Source organism: Trachemys scripta, chromosome 7, assembly GCF_013100865.1.
Source record: "Trachemys scripta elegans isolate TJP31775 chromosome 7, CAS_Tse_1.0, whole genome shotgun sequence".
NCBI classification, from domain to species: Eukaryota; Metazoa; Chordata; order Testudines; family Emydidae; genus Trachemys; species Trachemys scripta.
Genome location: NC_048304.1, coordinates 97,520,341 through 97,538,869, shown reverse-complemented (window position 1 = coordinate 97,538,869; position 18,529 = coordinate 97,520,341). Strand labels below are relative to the sequence as shown.

General features: G+C 38.7%; 1 protein-coding gene across 1 annotated transcript in view; it reads left to right on the top strand.

Annotated features, from left to right (window-relative positions):
- Window positions 1–18,529, top strand: part of ADGRA1 (adhesion G protein-coupled receptor A1) — a 458,486-nt gene that overhangs the window by 168,894 nt on the left and 271,063 nt on the right. Inside the window, exons 4-6 of the mRNA XM_034776097.1 lie at window positions 6,582–6,653; window positions 14,417–14,488; window positions 15,638–15,801. Coding sequence (XP_034631988.1) covers window positions 6,582–6,653; window positions 14,417–14,488; window positions 15,638–15,801 — 308 coding nt within the window. The remainder of the gene's footprint in view (window positions 1–6,581; window positions 6,654–14,416; window positions 14,489–15,637; window positions 15,802–18,529) is intronic.

Below are 18,529 nucleotides of genomic sequence, written 5' to 3'. Positions count from 1 at the left end.
TACATAGAGTATAATCTTGCATACACTCTTCTGGAGACTATAGTCACATCAGAGTGACTTTATGTCTCATGTTATTACTCTGGTGTGATGGGTTGTATCAATCTTTTGGTATTCTTGAGAGGGTCCCACAGACCTGCTACAGCCCATCCCATCTGTACCTTTAAGAACAGACACTGCTATGACACACAGTGTGTTGGGGTGGGGGGGAGGAGGTTGGGGTTATACCTTAATGGTTTTTTTTGGAATCCTTGCTACAAGTGTCTCCTTGAGTGGGAGGCATTCAGGTTAAGTTGAAAACCTAGTGAGGATTAGTGTTTTATGAAGTGGCTGGTATACTCTTGTGGGAGGGCCAAACACCCCCTACGTGGTAGAGACATAACAGCTGCCCTGTTTGTTACTTTGGTCAGGTTAATATTATTTGTAGAGTTTATACTGTTAAACTGTAAGAAATGTAGCCAGAAACTTTGCTGAATTATGTTCTTTTGCTTGAACAAGAGAAGTTGATTTTACCCCCTTTCCTTCACCTGGGCCTTCTGTGAATTTTCTGACCTAGCTGCTTATATCCTGCCCCCATTGCATCAATGTTTTGTATGTTGTGTCAGAAGCACACTGGAATATAAGGAAAAGGAGATGAAAACACAGAAGAAATACCCTCTGCTTCCCTAACAGCCCCAACCCTGGTTTTATAAGCTACAATACAAATTGGTTTTATGACAACTATTAATTAGTGCTTTAAGCTTTCTATTATGGTTATCAGTCAGCTATATAGAAGTTAGCTTTGAAATTAGAGTATAAATGGGCATAATAATGAAAGCTTACCCAACGCTAATATTTTGATTTTTTGCTTTTTATAACTTTTAATACGGACCTCCAATAAGACATTCGTGGTTTATGTTAATATCACATGGGAGATGGATGTTCAGTTTTGCAGTCCTAATCTCTTTTCCCCCTTGAGACCCAAGTTCTCAGCACAAACTCCTGGATACAGACATCTCTGAATTTTTGGGATGTTCACAATCTAGATCCAAAATTTATGGTTTGAGCCTAAATTTTGGTCTGTAGACCCTAGGCATTCTGCAGAGACAGCAGTACACTGTTTGCATTGCTCAAGAGTTACATTTCTAGTTAGTTAAAGAGTGGTATTGATGGCTTCAAAACTCTCATCCAGTCTTCCTCAGTTGGAAGAATGTTGGCAACAGGGTGGATAAAAATCAATGATTAAAAAGAAAAAAAAATTGGATTTTTTTTTATTTAAATGGGTGTATTTTGATAAAAAGGTTTTTTTCCTCAAAAAGCCAATCTAAAGATAGTTTTAATTAAAATACATTATAGCTCAAAGATATATGATCATGGAACAGGGATTATAAATTCTAATTCTATGATGTGAGACAATATAGTCATGTAATGTTTAAGAAAAGTTTTGTAAATGAGTTCCAATAGTTCATGGATTAGGGACCCAATTTTATGGGGTTCCAGGGGCTTCTGTATAGATTTAGGTTAATCTTTCTATCTACCCAATGGGACTCAGTGCTCAGTCTAGAAGATCCCATCAGAGATGCTTAGTTTTGCAGTTCTCAAACTGTGGAATTGTGTATCCAGAGATAATATGCTTGTTAACAGCAAAAATGTTTTTAAATCAATAATATATGTAGGTGAGAGATAACAGACCTCAACTCTATTGTCCCTCTACACAGGGCCGGCTCCAGGGTTTTGGCCGTCCCAAGCAGCCAAAACAAAACAAAAAAAAGCCACGATCGCGATCTAAAAAAAGCTGCAATCGCGATCTGCGGCAGCAATTCGGCGGGAGGTCCTTCACTCCCAGGCAGAGTGAGGGACCATCCGCCGTATTGCCGCTGAATACCTGGACGTACCGCCCCTCTCCGGAGCGGCCGCCCCAAGCACCTGCTTGAGAAGCTGGTGCCTGGAGCCGGCCCTGCCTCTGCAAATTTGTGCATACAGAGTCCATCCCTTACCTCTCTCTAAAAGTGCAAAGTTTCAAAACGTTCAATGAATAGAAGGTTGTTGGAGGCGGAATAGATCTGGACAAGGAGAAGAAGTCTGGAGATAAATGTGAGACGGGAGGGATAGGCAGTAGAAACAAAAGCGGAACTGTTTGAGCAGCGTATTCCAGAAGTCTTGAGGTCTTTGAGTGTAGCCTTCATTGATTTGAGATCTACCATACCATTCTCTCACTAGAAGGGAAAACCTATAATGGCAGCAGGCTGTAAGAGAGTCACAGTTTGGGAATATTTTAATGAAATTCCTCTATCTGTGGGTAAGACAGGCATGCGTGCAAAATGCAAACAGTGCAACAAAGAAATACAAGGCCTGGTTGCCCGAATAAAACAACATCATGAGAAGCGTTCCTTCTGAGGAAACTGCATTGAAGATGAGGAAAGGAACATGTCTGAACATGCAGAATCTTCAGGTTCGTAAACTTTTTCATTTCATACTTCTTTCTTAAGGACTGCCTGTCTTCCTTCTGGACTATTCTTGAATTCTCATGATTGAACAAAAAATATAGTTACTCTATGGCACTATCATTTTAGAAAAAAGAACAGGAGTACTTGTGGCACCTTAGAAATAAATCTGTTAGTCTCTAAGGTGCCACAAGTACTCCTGTTCTTTTTGCGGATACAGACTAACACGGCTGCTACTCTGAAACCTATCATTTTAGATGCAGTTGTAATAAAAAATAAACAGCTGAAATAAGCAGATCTTCCTTTTACAATTTCACCTTTTAAAAGTAGTACTGAATGTCAGTGAATGCAATGAGTAATACTAAATGAACAGTATGGTAATAATAATAATTAAATAACTGCATTGACTTATTTTGTTTAGGAGAATCCATCCTCAACATACAGGATTCTGAAGACTATCCACCTTTAAAATCATCATCATTTTCTATAGTTTCAGAGTTATCTGCCAATGATAGTGTTTCAGTCACATCATGTATGTCATATAGCCACAGTATATGACCTGTAGCAAAAAGAAAAAACATCTCCATTATCCAGAAACAACCATAGATAAGTTTGTGATAGGAATCGGCAGATTACAAAAAGAGGTAATAGATGAAAAAATTGGCCAGTTTGTTTATGCAGCAAGCTCTCCTTTCCATATGAATGAGAACCCACACTTCATTAAAATGGTTCGGTCATTAAGACCAGGATACAGTCCACACAACAGAGCAGATGTTGCAGGGAAATTGCTGGATAATGTGCAAGAAAGAGAAATTGAGCAGTGTGCAAAAGGTCTGCAGGGTAAAATTGTTAACCTGAGTCTTGATGGATGGAGTAATGTCCACAATGATTCTGTTGTATGTGCTTGTCTGACAACAGAAGATGGGAATGTCTTCCTTACAGAAACAATTGATACATCAGGCAATGCGTACACACACAGCAGAATATTTACAAGAAGTAGCAGTAAAAGCTATAACAAACTGAACAACAATTCAAATGTCTAGTACAGCTTGGTCACAGACAATGCTGCAAATGTATCCAAGATTAAAAGAAATTATTTAGAAGAGAGTGAAGAGAGTCCCAACATACGGTCGCAGTGCTCATTTGATGCACCTCCTAGCCAAAGACTTCAGTGTTCCAGAAATAAAGGCTAATGTTGTTGAAATTGCAAAATACTTCCGTAACAACCACTTTGCATTAGCTTCTCTGAAAAAAGTGGGAGGAACCAAGCTCACTCTCCCACGAGACATGCAATGGAACTCAGTACTGGACTGTTTTGAGCACTATATCAAGAACTCATCTAATTTGATGATGATTTGTGAACAAAATTGTGAAAAAAATAGATGGCACTGTCACAGACAAAGTTCTCAACATTGGGCTAAGAGAAATGTTGAACACATGCTGAGTACCCTGAAGCCTATTTCTGTAGCCTTGAACAAAACGCAGGGAAATAGCTGTTTTATTGCTGACGCTGTTGAAATGTGGAAGGATCTGAGTGAGATCTTAAAAAGAGAAATATGCAATGACAGAGTTAAATTACAAGCATTAAAAAAACGAATGGGACAAGCACGATCTCCAGCTCATTTTCTTGCAAATATTCTCAATACTCGGTACCAGGGTCAAACTTAACTGCTGAAGAAGAGGAGTTGGCTATGACATGGACAACAAGCAATCATCCCTCCATAATGCCAACTATAATAAACTTCAGAGCTAAGGGTGAACCAGTCAAGAAATATATGCTTGCTGATGTTTTAAAGAAAGTTACACTAGTGAACTGGTGGAAGTCACTTTATCACTTCAACAGTCTCTGAATCCAAATGTTTATCTCACTTTTAACAGCAGTAGCTGCTTCTGCTGCTGTAGAAAGAATATTTTCTTCCTTTGGACTAATTCATTCCAAATTGAGAAATAGTTTGGGACCTGAAAAAGCAGGATAGCTTGTTTTTCTTTTCCAGATTATGAACAAACAGGAAAATGAAGGTGAAGACGACTGAGTTAGCTGCAGAAGCTAATATTTTAAGTTTCTCATGTTGACCTGGCTGACATAGTTGATTTAATTTTTTTTTTAATATTTCATTTAATTATTTTAGTTAACAAATTTAACAAAAACAAACCTGATTTTAAAAAACTTGAATGTTTAACTAAATTCAAAAATTCATATTCTTGTTTTGTTAAAATATTATATGTTTGCTGTTGAAGAAAAAAATCCAGAATACATAACGTTGTTTTAGTTAAATAAAACAATTTAAATGTCTGTCTGGTGGTGATCTCTTCCTAATACAGCATGGCAAGAAAATCCTTCAAATATTAATGATTAAACTGTTGAACTGGAGATAGTTCACCTCCCAATGACTTCATAAATACCTGCTTGTAGTAGATTTAGGCCGAGGTTTGGCCCTCAGCGGGGCTGTGGGGTGTCCCACCGCCTCGGTCTGGTCTGGCGGCAGTCTGGGACAAAAGACACACAGTTAGGGGCTCAGGCCCATAAGCAGGAGCTGAGGCAAGAGGTCCAAAACCCAGGCCCTTAAGCAAGGGCTGAGGCAAAGTCTATAGCAGCCCCGGCCCTAAGTCAGGGCGGGCAGCAAGCAAATAGTCAATCAGTGGCCTAGGCCTTATAGCAGGGGCTGGGTCAGTTTGGGGCGGCCCAGGCCCTAGGTCAGGGCTGGGCAGCAAACAGTCAATCAGGTACCCAGCCTCTCTAGGCCAGGGGAAACAGGGGAAGTCTGCCACCCAAGGAGTGGGTGGCAGGGGGGATGCAGGCCCTCCCACTCCACTGCGTCCCAGACCGGGGCCCTAGCAGTGACGGAAACTCACTGCTGTTAGTGGGGATCCTGGCTGCAACACACAGACATCGGCTCTGGCAGTGTAGCAGCCAGACTGGGGTCGGCTGCCCCCGGGCTACTTCCACACTCCCCCTCGTATGGTACCTGGGCCGTCTTAGTGTCGTCGGTGCTCTCCACCAGCATTGGCTCCTCTGGGTAGGTAGCGGAGAGCAGGCTCGGCTCCTCCTTGGGGTACCTGGCACGGGGCAGGCTTGGCCAGTCCTCCTCAGGGTACCTGGCATGGGGCAGGCTTGGCCAGTCCTCCTTAGGGTATCGGGCGAGAGGTAGGCTCGACCGGCCCGATGAGTCAGCAGGTTGGTTGCGGCCTGCGGCTGTTTCCCAAGTGGGAGCTCGGCCACGGACGTCTGCTCTCTCCGCCAGCCTGGGCTCCAGTGAGCTCTGCAGGCGGGCTTTTATACTTCCGGGTCGGGGCCGTGACCTCGGAGGGGCGGGCGCCGGACCCGGTGGCTCCGCCCATATTGGGATTAGGGGAGGTTCGGCCCTCAGCGGGGCTGCGGGGTGTCCCACCGCCTTGCTACACTGCTTCAATTACCTTTGGTAAATGAAATAACCAAACAATCATTCATTTTCTGATATAGCTGTAAAACTAATCTGAAAAGTTTTCAAAATAAAAATGTATAGTGTGTACCTTCTAAAAATGAAACCTACATCTATCTCTGAGTTGTGAAGAATATGTATTTAAGGTTATAACAGCCAACAAGAATGCACTTTTATGTAGAAATCCATGATTAAATCAAGTCTTCCTGTCTAGTGATTTAAATCATGATTTAAATCAAATCCATCATGGTTGGCAATGATAGGAGGCCTTGAGCGTGGAGCAACTTAATAAGGGGAAAAATAGATGATACTTAGGGTTCAGGCCAGGCTGCAGAAACTACTGTATGCAGCAAAATCATAAAATACTTGCTATTTTCTCATGATTAAATAAATGTTGCTAAAAATTATTGCTATGAGATGAAGACTGATTTTACTTTGTTTGAGGCCTCTAGAGACATGACACTCATTTAGAAAGCAATTAATGTAAAATTCAATCCAATATGTTACAGGAAAGTTTAACTGTTAAGAGGGATTTGTAACTATGTTAATGTAATCAAACTAAAAAAAGCTATAAAATCAGTTAAATTCAAATATGTTACATTACAAAAAAAATTATATTTATTCTTTCATTTGTAGCATTTCTAATTCCTTAAGATCAAAACTAACAAGGCTGTTTGTGGCTATGTAGGTGTATACACCAGTAGTACACAACTAATGTTTTTGATTTTTTTCTGTGTTTCAGGGATCTTTCCAATAATAGAATTGGATGTCTGACCCCAGAAATATTTGTGGGCCTTAACAATCTTCACAAATTGTGAGTATAATACCATTGTGTAATAATCATTTTTAAAAAGCCTTTAACACATTACAATTAGGAGAACAAGAAATTGTATGTCACTTGTGTTGACTGAACAATCTGAAGAGGATTTTAAAATAAGGCATGTCTGTACATTTTAAACTAGAGAAATCCAAACTTTTTCAGTGGATTTCCCCTGGATACTTAATGACAAACGGAGAATGGGATCCTATCACTCAAGCCTGCTAGGACAAGAGTGAAGTAGAAGAACATAAAAGTAAACCAGCCATTATCCGATTTGTTTGGTATGTTATGTAAGCAAGACATTGGGGCATGCAGAGTGAGGGAAAGACTGCAAATTTATTTTTAAAGCATCTAAACTAATTTTAAATGGAAAAATAAACCTTTACTCTTTCTCCTTATGCATTATGGTATAATCTTCAATTACACGATTATATAATTTGTACTACAAGACCCCTGCCTCCATTCAATACTAAAAGCAAAAGGGTATTCTCTATGTTTAAGTCCCACAACACTGGATTGGGATGTGGAATAAATGGATTTTTTCTTGGTTCTGTCACGGATTTGGGGCAAGACTAAGGTTTACGTGGACAACTTTAATTTTGGCACTTCCTACATTTGAATAGAGCTGATCAAAAAATTAAGACACTCTTTTTCATTAAAAATTTCAAAAAAATTCAAAATCATTTTCAAAAGGATCCCCTTTTTTGCTGAAAATTTGGTATTGAAAAATGGGAGTAGATCTATTTTTTTTCCCTCCTTTCTTTCCTTTCTCCCCACTTTTCCCCCCTATTCAAGCCCTATTCTGCTTTTGAGGGCTTGACTTTGCAGCCTTACCATTCTTCTAACATATGTTTCTGTATGTAATTATGGTATAAGCCAAGTTACCTATCAAGACTATACTCTACAAAGAATGCAAATGAAAGTTTAATTTTCATACCAAGAAGAGGCAGAAGATAAAATATGATGTCTTTCATTTTGCATAGCTTGAAAACTCAGCTCAGATCAAACATGCTAATGCTAATCCAAAATGTTGGTATTGATAATGGTAAAAAAAAAAAATCACCTGTTTATATTCGGTACAGATTGCATAATATTTTATAATCTTAAATGTGCAATAAAACATATTACAGTGAAGACTCAAAATAGTAGTTGAGAAAAAGTAGTCCATAGACTATCAAATTAGGGAAGATTTAGAAAGCCAGTGTACTTCAAATTGGGTTGCTTCTGGAAATATTAACTTAGGCAGCTCAATTTTAAGGAAGCAGTCAGCATCCTATTTGTCATTAATTTAACTTGCATAATTGCTTCATTGTACATGTGGATCATTCAGTCCTGAATTTCTTGGCATTTGTATGTAATGATATGTTAGTGCAACAAGGATGTTGAAACTCAGAACAAGTAGTGCATTTAATAAAGAATCTCTTCTTGTAAAAGCTGTTGATTTAGAAGTAGAACTGAAGCATTCTGAAGTTGAAGGGAGTGTGTCATTGCATCTAACAGATGATAAAAGTTTATCCATGTGCAGAAGGAACCTTTGGAAGTTTGCTGTCTTGATCAGCCAATAGGAAATAAGTAGTTTATTCTCAAATCTTAGTGCTTATGTGAGAATATGTAGTATATTCTGAACATAAAACTATATATTACACTTATATAGTACCTGTCAAACAAACAGAACCAAAGTTCTTAAATTCTACAAATGGACCCACCAGTTAGCACTCTGATTTCAGTGGGCTTGAGAATATGATCCTTGGGCCTGATTCGAGTAAACACATTTTATAGGATATATAGAGTTCTCCTAACTCACCAAGAAAAAGAAGCCACCGTTTGAGGTAGCATGTGGCAGTTTCTAGCAATATACAGCAATATTGTGTAAGTGAGGAATGTCGGATCTATTTGAAACTGCCAAGGCTATTTACATAAGTAGAATGAAGTTGGAATTTAGCCAGGAACACTGGGGTTAATACCCTGCTCTTGTGAAAAGTGTCAGTATTTTTTAATTATCACAAATGGTCAGGACCTCAGTTTTATCTCTCTTGTCCAAAATGGTGGTAACAATGCACTGCCTCCTAATTCCATGCTAGTGCCATCTTTTGAATCTGGAAAGCAGCACCCTGGGGTTTTCTTGGTGGTTCATGAACAAATACTTCCCAGACTCTCACTTGTTTAGCACCTGTTTGAAATACAGAAAATTGTCTGGTAGTAATGCATTTGCCACTGATATAATTGGAAACATGTTTACCAGTCAACTGAGGAGCATGAGACAGCTAAATTGTAGAAGAGTTGTGTAGAAACATTTATTTAGCATAACTGTAGTGCTGATATACACATTTTTGAAAGCACTGAAGCAGTAAAAATGAGCAAGTGATGCGAAGGTGACAAGTTCTTAAACTAGTAACTGGCACTGATAAAGCAATCAAGCGTGGTCCAGGTAACTGAAGCAGCAAAGTGGAAATCACATACATACTCTTTGAATGCTGCAACTACTTATTATAGAAACTCTTCTAAGCTCTCTTGCTACCTTAGCATGACAAAGTACAAGGAATCATTTGTAGGCCATTATTAGAACCAGTAGAGAGAGCCATAAGTCTATTGGAAAGAGCAAGAGAGAGAAATCTCTAGTCATCTTCTGCTAACTACAGAGATTAGGTTTCTTACAATGTTTAAAAGCATAAATATCAGATGAAACAAAGGAAATTGGAATATATTTCATTTAGATTAACATAATTCAAGGTCTTTTAAGACTTGTTACTCTTTGATTTAATTTGCAGGAAGTTTGGGACACCACTGGCTTTAGGTTTCATTTCATATTGGTTTTTCATCATGTCATGTACCCATACCCAGCAACATGAGGAAGGATTTAAATCCTTCACTTGAATTAGGGAGGACAACTTGATCTGCTCTGAAAAAACTGTCACAGGTGCCAATGGTAATGCAAAGGTCTTTAACTAGTTTAATTAAAGGACTGATAGAGGTCAGTTTGGAGCAGATTGTCTTCAAAACAGGAGTAAGAAGAATATTTATGTTCATTGACCTGAGCAGGATTTTCTCTGCTGGCTCTGAAAGCCAAGGGCCATGGTACAGTATATTCTCATCACTATTATTATTATTTTAGACCTGACCAAACCACCTGGCCAAATAAATTCATCCATAACGGACATGTTTAAGCTCCTTTGGGTTTCAAGTATAACCACTGAATCCACATAAAAACATAAACCCCTTGATGGCACACATAGAGAGGGAAGATTTTGCCCAAAGCTTGTGCCAAAAAGAGTCTCACACCTTGCAATAAATAGGAATTGAACATTTGGTTAGTATTGAAATCCAAAGTTTTCACGCTGTTCCAGGAATTTATCACTGCCTGTCAATGATTTGTGATTATTTTCCTTGAGATTGATCCAGGTTTTACACTTACTTGGAACTGATGAATTTGCCAAAATGGAATAGCACCAAAATGATCCTAGAGCAAATATACATGTTATATGACAGGTATAGCTGACTGTAATCCAGGTAGTTCAAAAGATGCTTCGTTTTGACTCGCTAATCTATTGGCTTGGCTTTCCTGGCTTGTATATTCTCCTTTGGCCATGCTTATATTTGGTGAGCTTTTTATATTCTAAACATGATTGTAAGTGACATAATTGAATGTAACAAGTCTTTTTCATATCTCCTTTTGACCTTCTCAAGGGTCATGTTTCAATGCTATGTTCCAGGAACCAGGTATGCAAATGGATTTCTGGTGTTGAATGGGGCTCTTAATAATTTAAACACCTGTTCTACTCGGAACTAAGTATCAGGAGCAGCAGAAGATTGTGGGTTTCCTTTAATGATATATCGGAGTCTATTTTGATGAGCCTGGATAAATTAGCACCTCAGACTATAAAATGTTCCAGCCTGAAACATGCTTTGACAAACAGTTACTCCTGAATCTTCCTTTTAAAAGTATGAAACGCACCTTGCTGCTTACTTGCAATTATTTGATTAAAGTACATCTGATTTATATTTCATCCTGACTCTGAATCATCATCAGTAGTTATCTTTATGATAATATCATATAATAAATTCTCTTGTGACTTTGTTAATGTCATTGAAGCAGCTAATCACTTTGTACACTGTAGAGATAAAGTACAAAACAAGTAACATGTAAGGAATCTAACTGACACTACTGCAGGGGTATCAAGAAACTATCCACTAGAACCTGCCCCAGCCTACACCTCTTCTTTCATTTTTATCCCTCCACCCTCTCAACCTCTTCCCACATTTAATTAATCTCTCCTTGTCTCTCCCTTTATCTACTCATTGTTTTCATCTTTATACTTTCTTCAGTGCTGTTCTTATGCCTGGAACACACTCCCTATTCAAATGCCCCTTGTGTCCTCCCTATTTTCACTTAAATCCCTCCTCAAACTTCACTTCTGTGATACCCACAAACAATCATCCCATCAGTCAAATGCTGGGATCACTCCCTCATTTGAAAGAGGGGGAAAAAAACTAGAAAAGGGAAGGAAAAAGCTTATAAATTAGCATTATTCTGTGTGTGTATGTGTGTGTTTTACATCTTTCGAAGTGTTGAGTTGTGCAGCTTTAACACTGATTAAAACTCTGAAGAAAATATTCTCATCCTTCATTGTTACAGCAAATAAGAAAAACAGAAATCTCTTGATGGCAGATGATTCAGAAATATTTAGGTTACCATAGTGTAAGCCAAATCCTGATCACCCTGAAAAACCCTCAGGACCTCAACAAGGTGTTTAAGTATGTGCCTAAAAGTAAGCACGTTCTCACTGACTTTAGAGTTCGGCATCTGCATAATTGAGGTCTCTATGATGCTGAGTGCCCTCAACTCCCATTGATATAAGCAAACAAAAACTATATTTAATTAGAGTTAAAATTGCATAGAGCATGCTCCATCCATGCTATGTTACGCTAAAAGCATAGACATAAGAATTTATGGGGAAAGTCTAATGCATTCCTTTACATCTCCATATTTCCTACAGTCAGTAATGCACTGCAACACCCATCAGGTTTTTACTTCCATCTCTAGCAGATCCCTAAAAGCAATACATACTGCAACTTCATCAGATTTGGAGGGTGACACAAAACCTTATCCGTGACCTCATCTGCTTTCATATCAAGTGTATCAAAAGATCAGCACATCTGACTCACATGTTCCATGCACTTGGGAAGTTCTTTTGCCTTAACTTTGCTGAGGTCACTGTTAAGGGTTTGCTTTTGAGTGCAAATAAAATATCACTTTATTTTTTCTGTATAAATTCATTTTTCATCAAAGCATGATAAAATGCATATAGTACTGTACTCTGTTTATATTGTGTTTTGGTTTTTGCCATTTCAATGAGATTATTACTAAATAAAGATGTAAAGTTCTTGTTTAATCTGAGCTCTGTAATAGAGCCTTAAATAGGGTGCAGTTCCTGCTATGCTATGATAGATGTGTATGCAAGGTACTAAGTACTTCACAAAATAGGACCAAAATTTCTAATAGGATGGAAATGGGTTTTAGCATCTCCTATCTTTACAACATTTATTCAGTTATCTTCATGGCGTCATACGTTATCATCCAAGCTGCATATTTGTCATTGGGCTCCATGCACAGTACAGTTTTCTTGAATAAACACCCTAGAAGTAATATTATCTTTCAAGAATAAATGATTTTCTTAAAAGACTCCATAAACTTTTTTGACCCGTGATACTTTCTCATCTTTCTGGCAGGAGCTCATCAGGGCACATGTCCCTGTATATAATGCAGTCCCTGCAAAGATTTTTTTTTTTTTATCAGATTACAGTATTTACCGCTTGCCAAAGGCTTCATTCGTTAAACAGTACTTTTAAACTTAATTCTTACCTTCAGTATAGTTTGAGTTCTTTACTTTGTAGACAGAACAGAAATATAAATCCGTAAAAAAAATCAATGTTTTTGTCAAAGGCTTGAATCTTCATTTTTCGAGACAACTTATTTTCTTCTTGATGACAACACATTTTCTGCTGAACAATCCTCTGAGACATGAAATTTTGCAGCCATCTTAAATTCAGTTATGTAAATTCAGAAGGCTTCAGGCATTTACTTATTTGCATAGATAGAAAAGAACATTTGTCAGCAATCCAGAAATGTGCTTTATCTGAAAGGAAACCTTAATCGTAGATGTGACACCAATTTTTATTTAACTGGTATAGCAGTGGAGAATATGACTTGACATTTAGGCATTTGCCATTAATGTTAACATGAATTGAGAGCAACAATACTGTTAGACTATGCAAAAGGGCATTCATATATTTGTAGTCATGGAGTTAAAAACCATTCTGGAATCAATTACCAGAGACAATTAGAGCTATTTAGAACTGAGATATTCAGACTAGTTCCTTAAAGACAGTAGTAAATTTTCAAAGCAAATACATGGAAAAATCCTCTTACAATAATTAAATTTAAAATAAGCTGTTTTCTTGACTGATCTCATGACGCTGGATCTTTTTGTAGATTATAGAGAAAGTTTACATTTCCTAGAAGTTTAAAAATATGAAAATATTATTTTCATGAAGGTATAATGTAATGCAACCTTAGAATATGAAACTAACTTGCCTTATAGTTAGTCTCGTTTTACACATAAAACATATTCAGTATGTTCTCTAAACTCTTCTCAATATTAAATTAATCAATTTATTTAGTCTGGATTACCTTGAAGTAGGGTGACCAAATAGCAAGTGTGAAAAATCGGGACAGAGGGTTGGGGGGGTAATAGGTGCCTATATAAGAAAAAGCTCCAAATATCGGGACTGTCCCTATAAAATTGGGACATCTGATCCACCCTAGTTTGAAGTATCATGTTACCAGGGCCGGCTCCAGGCACCAGCGGAGGAAGCACGTGTCTGGGGCGTAGGGTGACCAGACAGCAAGTGTGACAAATCGGGACGAGGGTGGGGGGTAATAGGGGCCTTTATAAGAAAAAGACCCCAAAATCGGGACTGTCCCTATAAAATCGGGACATCTGGTCACTCTACTGGGGCGGCACATGCTAAGGAGTGGCATTCCGTCCATTCTTGGGGCTGCACAGTACGGGTGGCTTTTTTTTTCCCCCCCCTTCGGCATTCCGAGCAGCTTTTTTGTTGTTTTTGTTGCTTGGAGTGGCAAAAATGGTAGAGTCGGCCCTGCATGTTACATACATTTTAAAGAGCACAGCATAGCTCAAACATAGGTCTAACTGTTTATATCACTATACCATAACTTAACATTTAAGCACTTAAAATATTACTGGATCTGTAATAGCTATGAATATCTGTTTATTAGAAGATACTTGTGGTGGTTAGATGTTGCTTGTAATTATTAGAACTGGGAGCGCTGGCTGTTGGGAGTCTGAAAGGAGGGGGGAGGAGTTGGGGAGGCCGATGCTGCAGCAGCAGCTTAGTAAAGAGGTTTCCACTTTAAAAATAAAGTCCTGTTGAAGTTTGTTAGTACCTTGCCTGCTAACTGCAACAATACTGCATTGTAGAAATGTGTCTGCTGTGAAAGGAAGTTGAAAATCGGTGTGTGATTTGCTTTATACATGTTTATATATTATCTTTCATCAAAAAAGTAGTATGTAACCTGAAGAAAGTATATCTTATTTATTCTTCCCATGGAAGAAAGGAGCAAAGTTCTAACCTTTTTTTTTTTTTTTTAATTAACAGCAGCAAAATTCTGCCATATAACATAACTGGTTTGCATATTTTTTATTTGTTATAGTAACTGTATATTGCTTCTTTTCTAGGAGTTTATCAGGGAATATTTTTTCAAGTCTCATGAATGGACTTTTTTCTGAGCTATTAGCTCTGAAAGCTTTGTAAGTATGGCTTCAATATGTAAAATTCGATTTGGATATCATACAAATCTTTTGTTGCCATATATGTGTACAATATTGTAGCTAGGATATCTTGGCGTTATCTAGTTTTACATGTCAAAAGCGTAGAGGTTTAATAATCAAGGCTGAAAATTCATATTAACTCCTTCTGGTGATACCGTAGACTATATAGTGTTCTTTCCCCCCCTTTACCCTAATTTGAGAACTCCTCAGAACCAGCGTGGCAGAAGTGCGGTATTAATTTGAATAGGCTTGCTTTTGTCAGTTTCTAATTACTTAAAATGTACTGCCTTTTGCAATAATTTTCCCTTTTTTTTTTTTTTTTTTTATGGTAACGGGGAAAAAAGAGGAAAAATAAACTAATACCAAATAATTTTCATTTGAAAATTTCCAATAATTCATTACTGAATGTATTAAATACACATATTAGAGGGTTTTTTAAATGGGTAAATATTGTTTGCATGGTGTTAGAGACAGGGTATATCTACATTGCAGTAACAAACCCACAGCACGGGCTTGGGCTGCGGGGTTAAACATCGAAGTGTACACATTCAGGCTCGGGCTGGAGCCTGGGCTCTGAGACCCACCCCCATTTTCCCTGGCAAGGCTTCAGAGCCCAGGCTCCAGTCTGAGTCCAAACATCTACACTGAAATTTTTAGCCTTGCAGCCCTAGTCCAGTGAGCCTGAATCAGCTGCCCCAGACTAGCCATAGCTTAGCCATACTATGGGTCTTTCATTGCAATGTAGACATAGCCTAAGAGGAATTTTTAATATACAAAGTAATAGCTTAGGATCATTTTGTTGAGTATGCTTATACAGGTTTTAACCTTCAGTGCAAACACTGATGCAAAATTAATGAGTTTAGTGGCCAAATAGTATCACTGTAATTACATATGCATATGCGTTATGGTGGGCCCAATTCTTATTGAAGTCAAAGGGTGTTGCATTATACCTAAGAGTAGAATTGGGCATAGTATCTTGGAATCCATATGAGTGAGGAGAATGTATATTATTTGTCATGTGATGCCTGTCTTTATGTTTAGATGCATCAGTCTAATTTTGTGCTGCATATATTAATTTATTTTGCAAAAGTGCATTTTGTTTCTTCAGTGTTATTTTTGTTTTCCTAGACATTTCAACACTGATTCGCTCATCTGTGACTGTAATCTAAAATGGGTTTTGCAGTGGGCTAGAAATGCTTCAGTTCGAATAGCAGAAGAAACAGTTTGTGCTTATCCCAGTACTTTACGAGGACTGGCATTTCATAACCTGAAGGAAAACCAGCTGATATGTGGTGAGTTGCACACTAATTTAACATCATAAATTCAAGCAGATTTCCCAGGAAAAGGTGTAAACTGATTAATGGTTGCCAAACAGAATGTGCTGATGTCTAGCCTTCTCATGAGTGCAAGAAAACCAAGGTACAGCGCACAGAAAATAGCACTAACATTGAAAGAGAATACAACTTGGAAAAAATATAGCTGTCTTGTTTCATATAAAACTGAATTTGTAAATCACAGAAACATAACTGTCATGTCCCATATATGAAATAATATTTAATTATGGTATAAAATAAACATCAATCTGTATGGTAGTTCTACATGAAGTAGTGTATTCCTGCAGGGATTAAAACAATATTGTTTTAGGTTGTACTCTTAATAGCATGGCATAAATGTGAAGCCATATTGCTACATCTCTCACTGTAAGCGATGTGGGACTCACCCTTGCAGCGCCTCCTGCTGGTCTCTTCTGGGAATTAGCTCTGCCAACCTTGGAGCACCCTCTGCAGGCCGGTATCCCACTGCCGCTTGGCCCCCTGCCCCTCCCTGGACTCGGGTGCCCCTTTATCTGGGTGCTGCCCCCTGGCAGTACACCCCTCAGTCTCGGGGTCTCCCCTCCTTGGGAAACCCCCCACCCCCTATTTCCACCTTGCCTCAGTCGTAGGCTACTGCCAGTCACCAACTCGCCCCCAGACCCTGGGGCAGACTGTAGTGTCAGCCTACTCATCACCGGCAAGGTTGGGTTTGGACCTGCTGCCTTTGCCTACCCCAGGCTGCCCTCTGCAACCCCCAGTACCCATTGGCCTTCTGCTAGGCTGCAGCCTGGGGCTATCCAGGCTGGAGCTCCCCAGCTCCTCTGCCTTTCCCAAGCCCCGCTCCACTCAGGTACTCTGCTTAGGTCCCTCCCTCTCAGAAGCTAGAGGGAGTCTGCTGAGCTCCTAGCTCCCAGCCTCTTATACAGGGCCAGCTGAGGCCTGATTGGAGCGTGGCCCAGCTGCGGCTGCTTCCCCAATCAGCCTCGTAGCTGCTTTCCCCCGCAACAGCCCTCTCCCAGGGCTGTCTTTAAACCCCTCAGGGCAAGAGCAGGTGACCACCTCACTACACTCACATTTATGAAACTGTACAGTATTCTTTACCACTGTGCACTGGAGAGGAATAGAATTTTTACATTGAGAAGAGTTCAAGTTATGCAAAATTCATTATTTGAAAATGTATAAAGGAAATAGTTCCTTGAAAAAGCTTTCCCTCCATAACCAAAGTGATGGGGAAAGGAGGAGCTGCGAGAGAAGAATACGAATGAATAAATAAAAGATATATCAAGCTGAGCCTCTTCTAGCAAGGAAGAGACTAAAACAGATGACTCAAAGCGACCGTGTTATACATTAGTAAGTGCAAAAAAGTACATCAGAAGTGCTCAGATACCACAGTGATGATCTCAATAGAAAACCCTAACACAGATAGAAATATCACTTCACAGACCCTTCAATATTAATATGATCTTTGAGGACTTTCTTGAATTACAATAGGTTGCTGGGATGCATGCTAAATATATTCTAAAAACACGATACAAAGACCAGTGTACTAATTGCATTCTATTTGTACATTTACTCTGCAGCTGAGAGCTGATACAAACCTGTCCAGGTCCTCTGGGTACACACTCGGGTGGCTAGTGTGAACGACTGGCTCTACCTCAATCTACCTTGTTATTTTTAACATGCTAGCTCAAGCAGAGCTGACGTGTCTGTCTACTCGCATGGGGAAGCAAGCTCCCAGCTGCAGAGTAGACATACCCTTACACTAAAAACTATAAAAGCAAAGAGTAGGCAGTGCTAATACCATAGTGGAAGTAGAGAGGTGGGACTCAACAATGATCCTAATACAAATTCTGGTTTTAAAAACAATTTTCAGGTATTTAGAAGTTGGGAGAGATACCAAGGGGAGTGAGCATCTTCCTCTGCAGCAAAAGGTGTGATTGTGAGTAGGGCTGTCAATTAATTGCAGTTAACTCACGCGGTTAATTAAAAAAATAATAAAAATGAATCCGTTTTAATTGCACTGTTAAACAATAGAATACCAATTGAAATTTTATTAAATATTGTGGATGTTTTTCTACATTTTCATATACATTGTATTCTGTGTTGTAATTGAAATCAGTGTATATTATTTTTATTACAAATATTTGCACTGTAAAAGTGATAAAAGAAATAGTATTTTTCAATTCACCACACACAAGTACTGTAGTGCAATCTCTTTATCGTGTAAATGCAACTTACAAACATTGATTTTTTTTGTTACATAACTGCATTCAAAAACAAAACAATGTAAAACTTCAGAGTCTACAAGTCCACTCAGTCCTACTCCTTGTTCAGCCAATCACTAAGACAAACAAGGTTGTTTACATTTACAGGAGATAATGCTGCCCTCTTATTTACAATGTCAATTGAAAGTGAGAACAGGCATTTGCATGGCACTTTTGTAGCTGGCATTGCAAGGTATTTACATCCCAGATATGCTAAACATTCATATTCCCCTTCACACTTCGGCCACCATTCCAGGGGGCGTGCTTCCATGCCGATGACGCTCATTAAAAAAATAATATGTTAATTAAATTTGTGACTGAACTACTTAGAGCAGGGGGCATACAATTCTCCCCCTGTTTTTCCCACATTCTGCCATATATTTCATGTTATAGCAGTCTTGGATGATGATCCAGCACATATTGTTCATTTTAAGAACACTTTC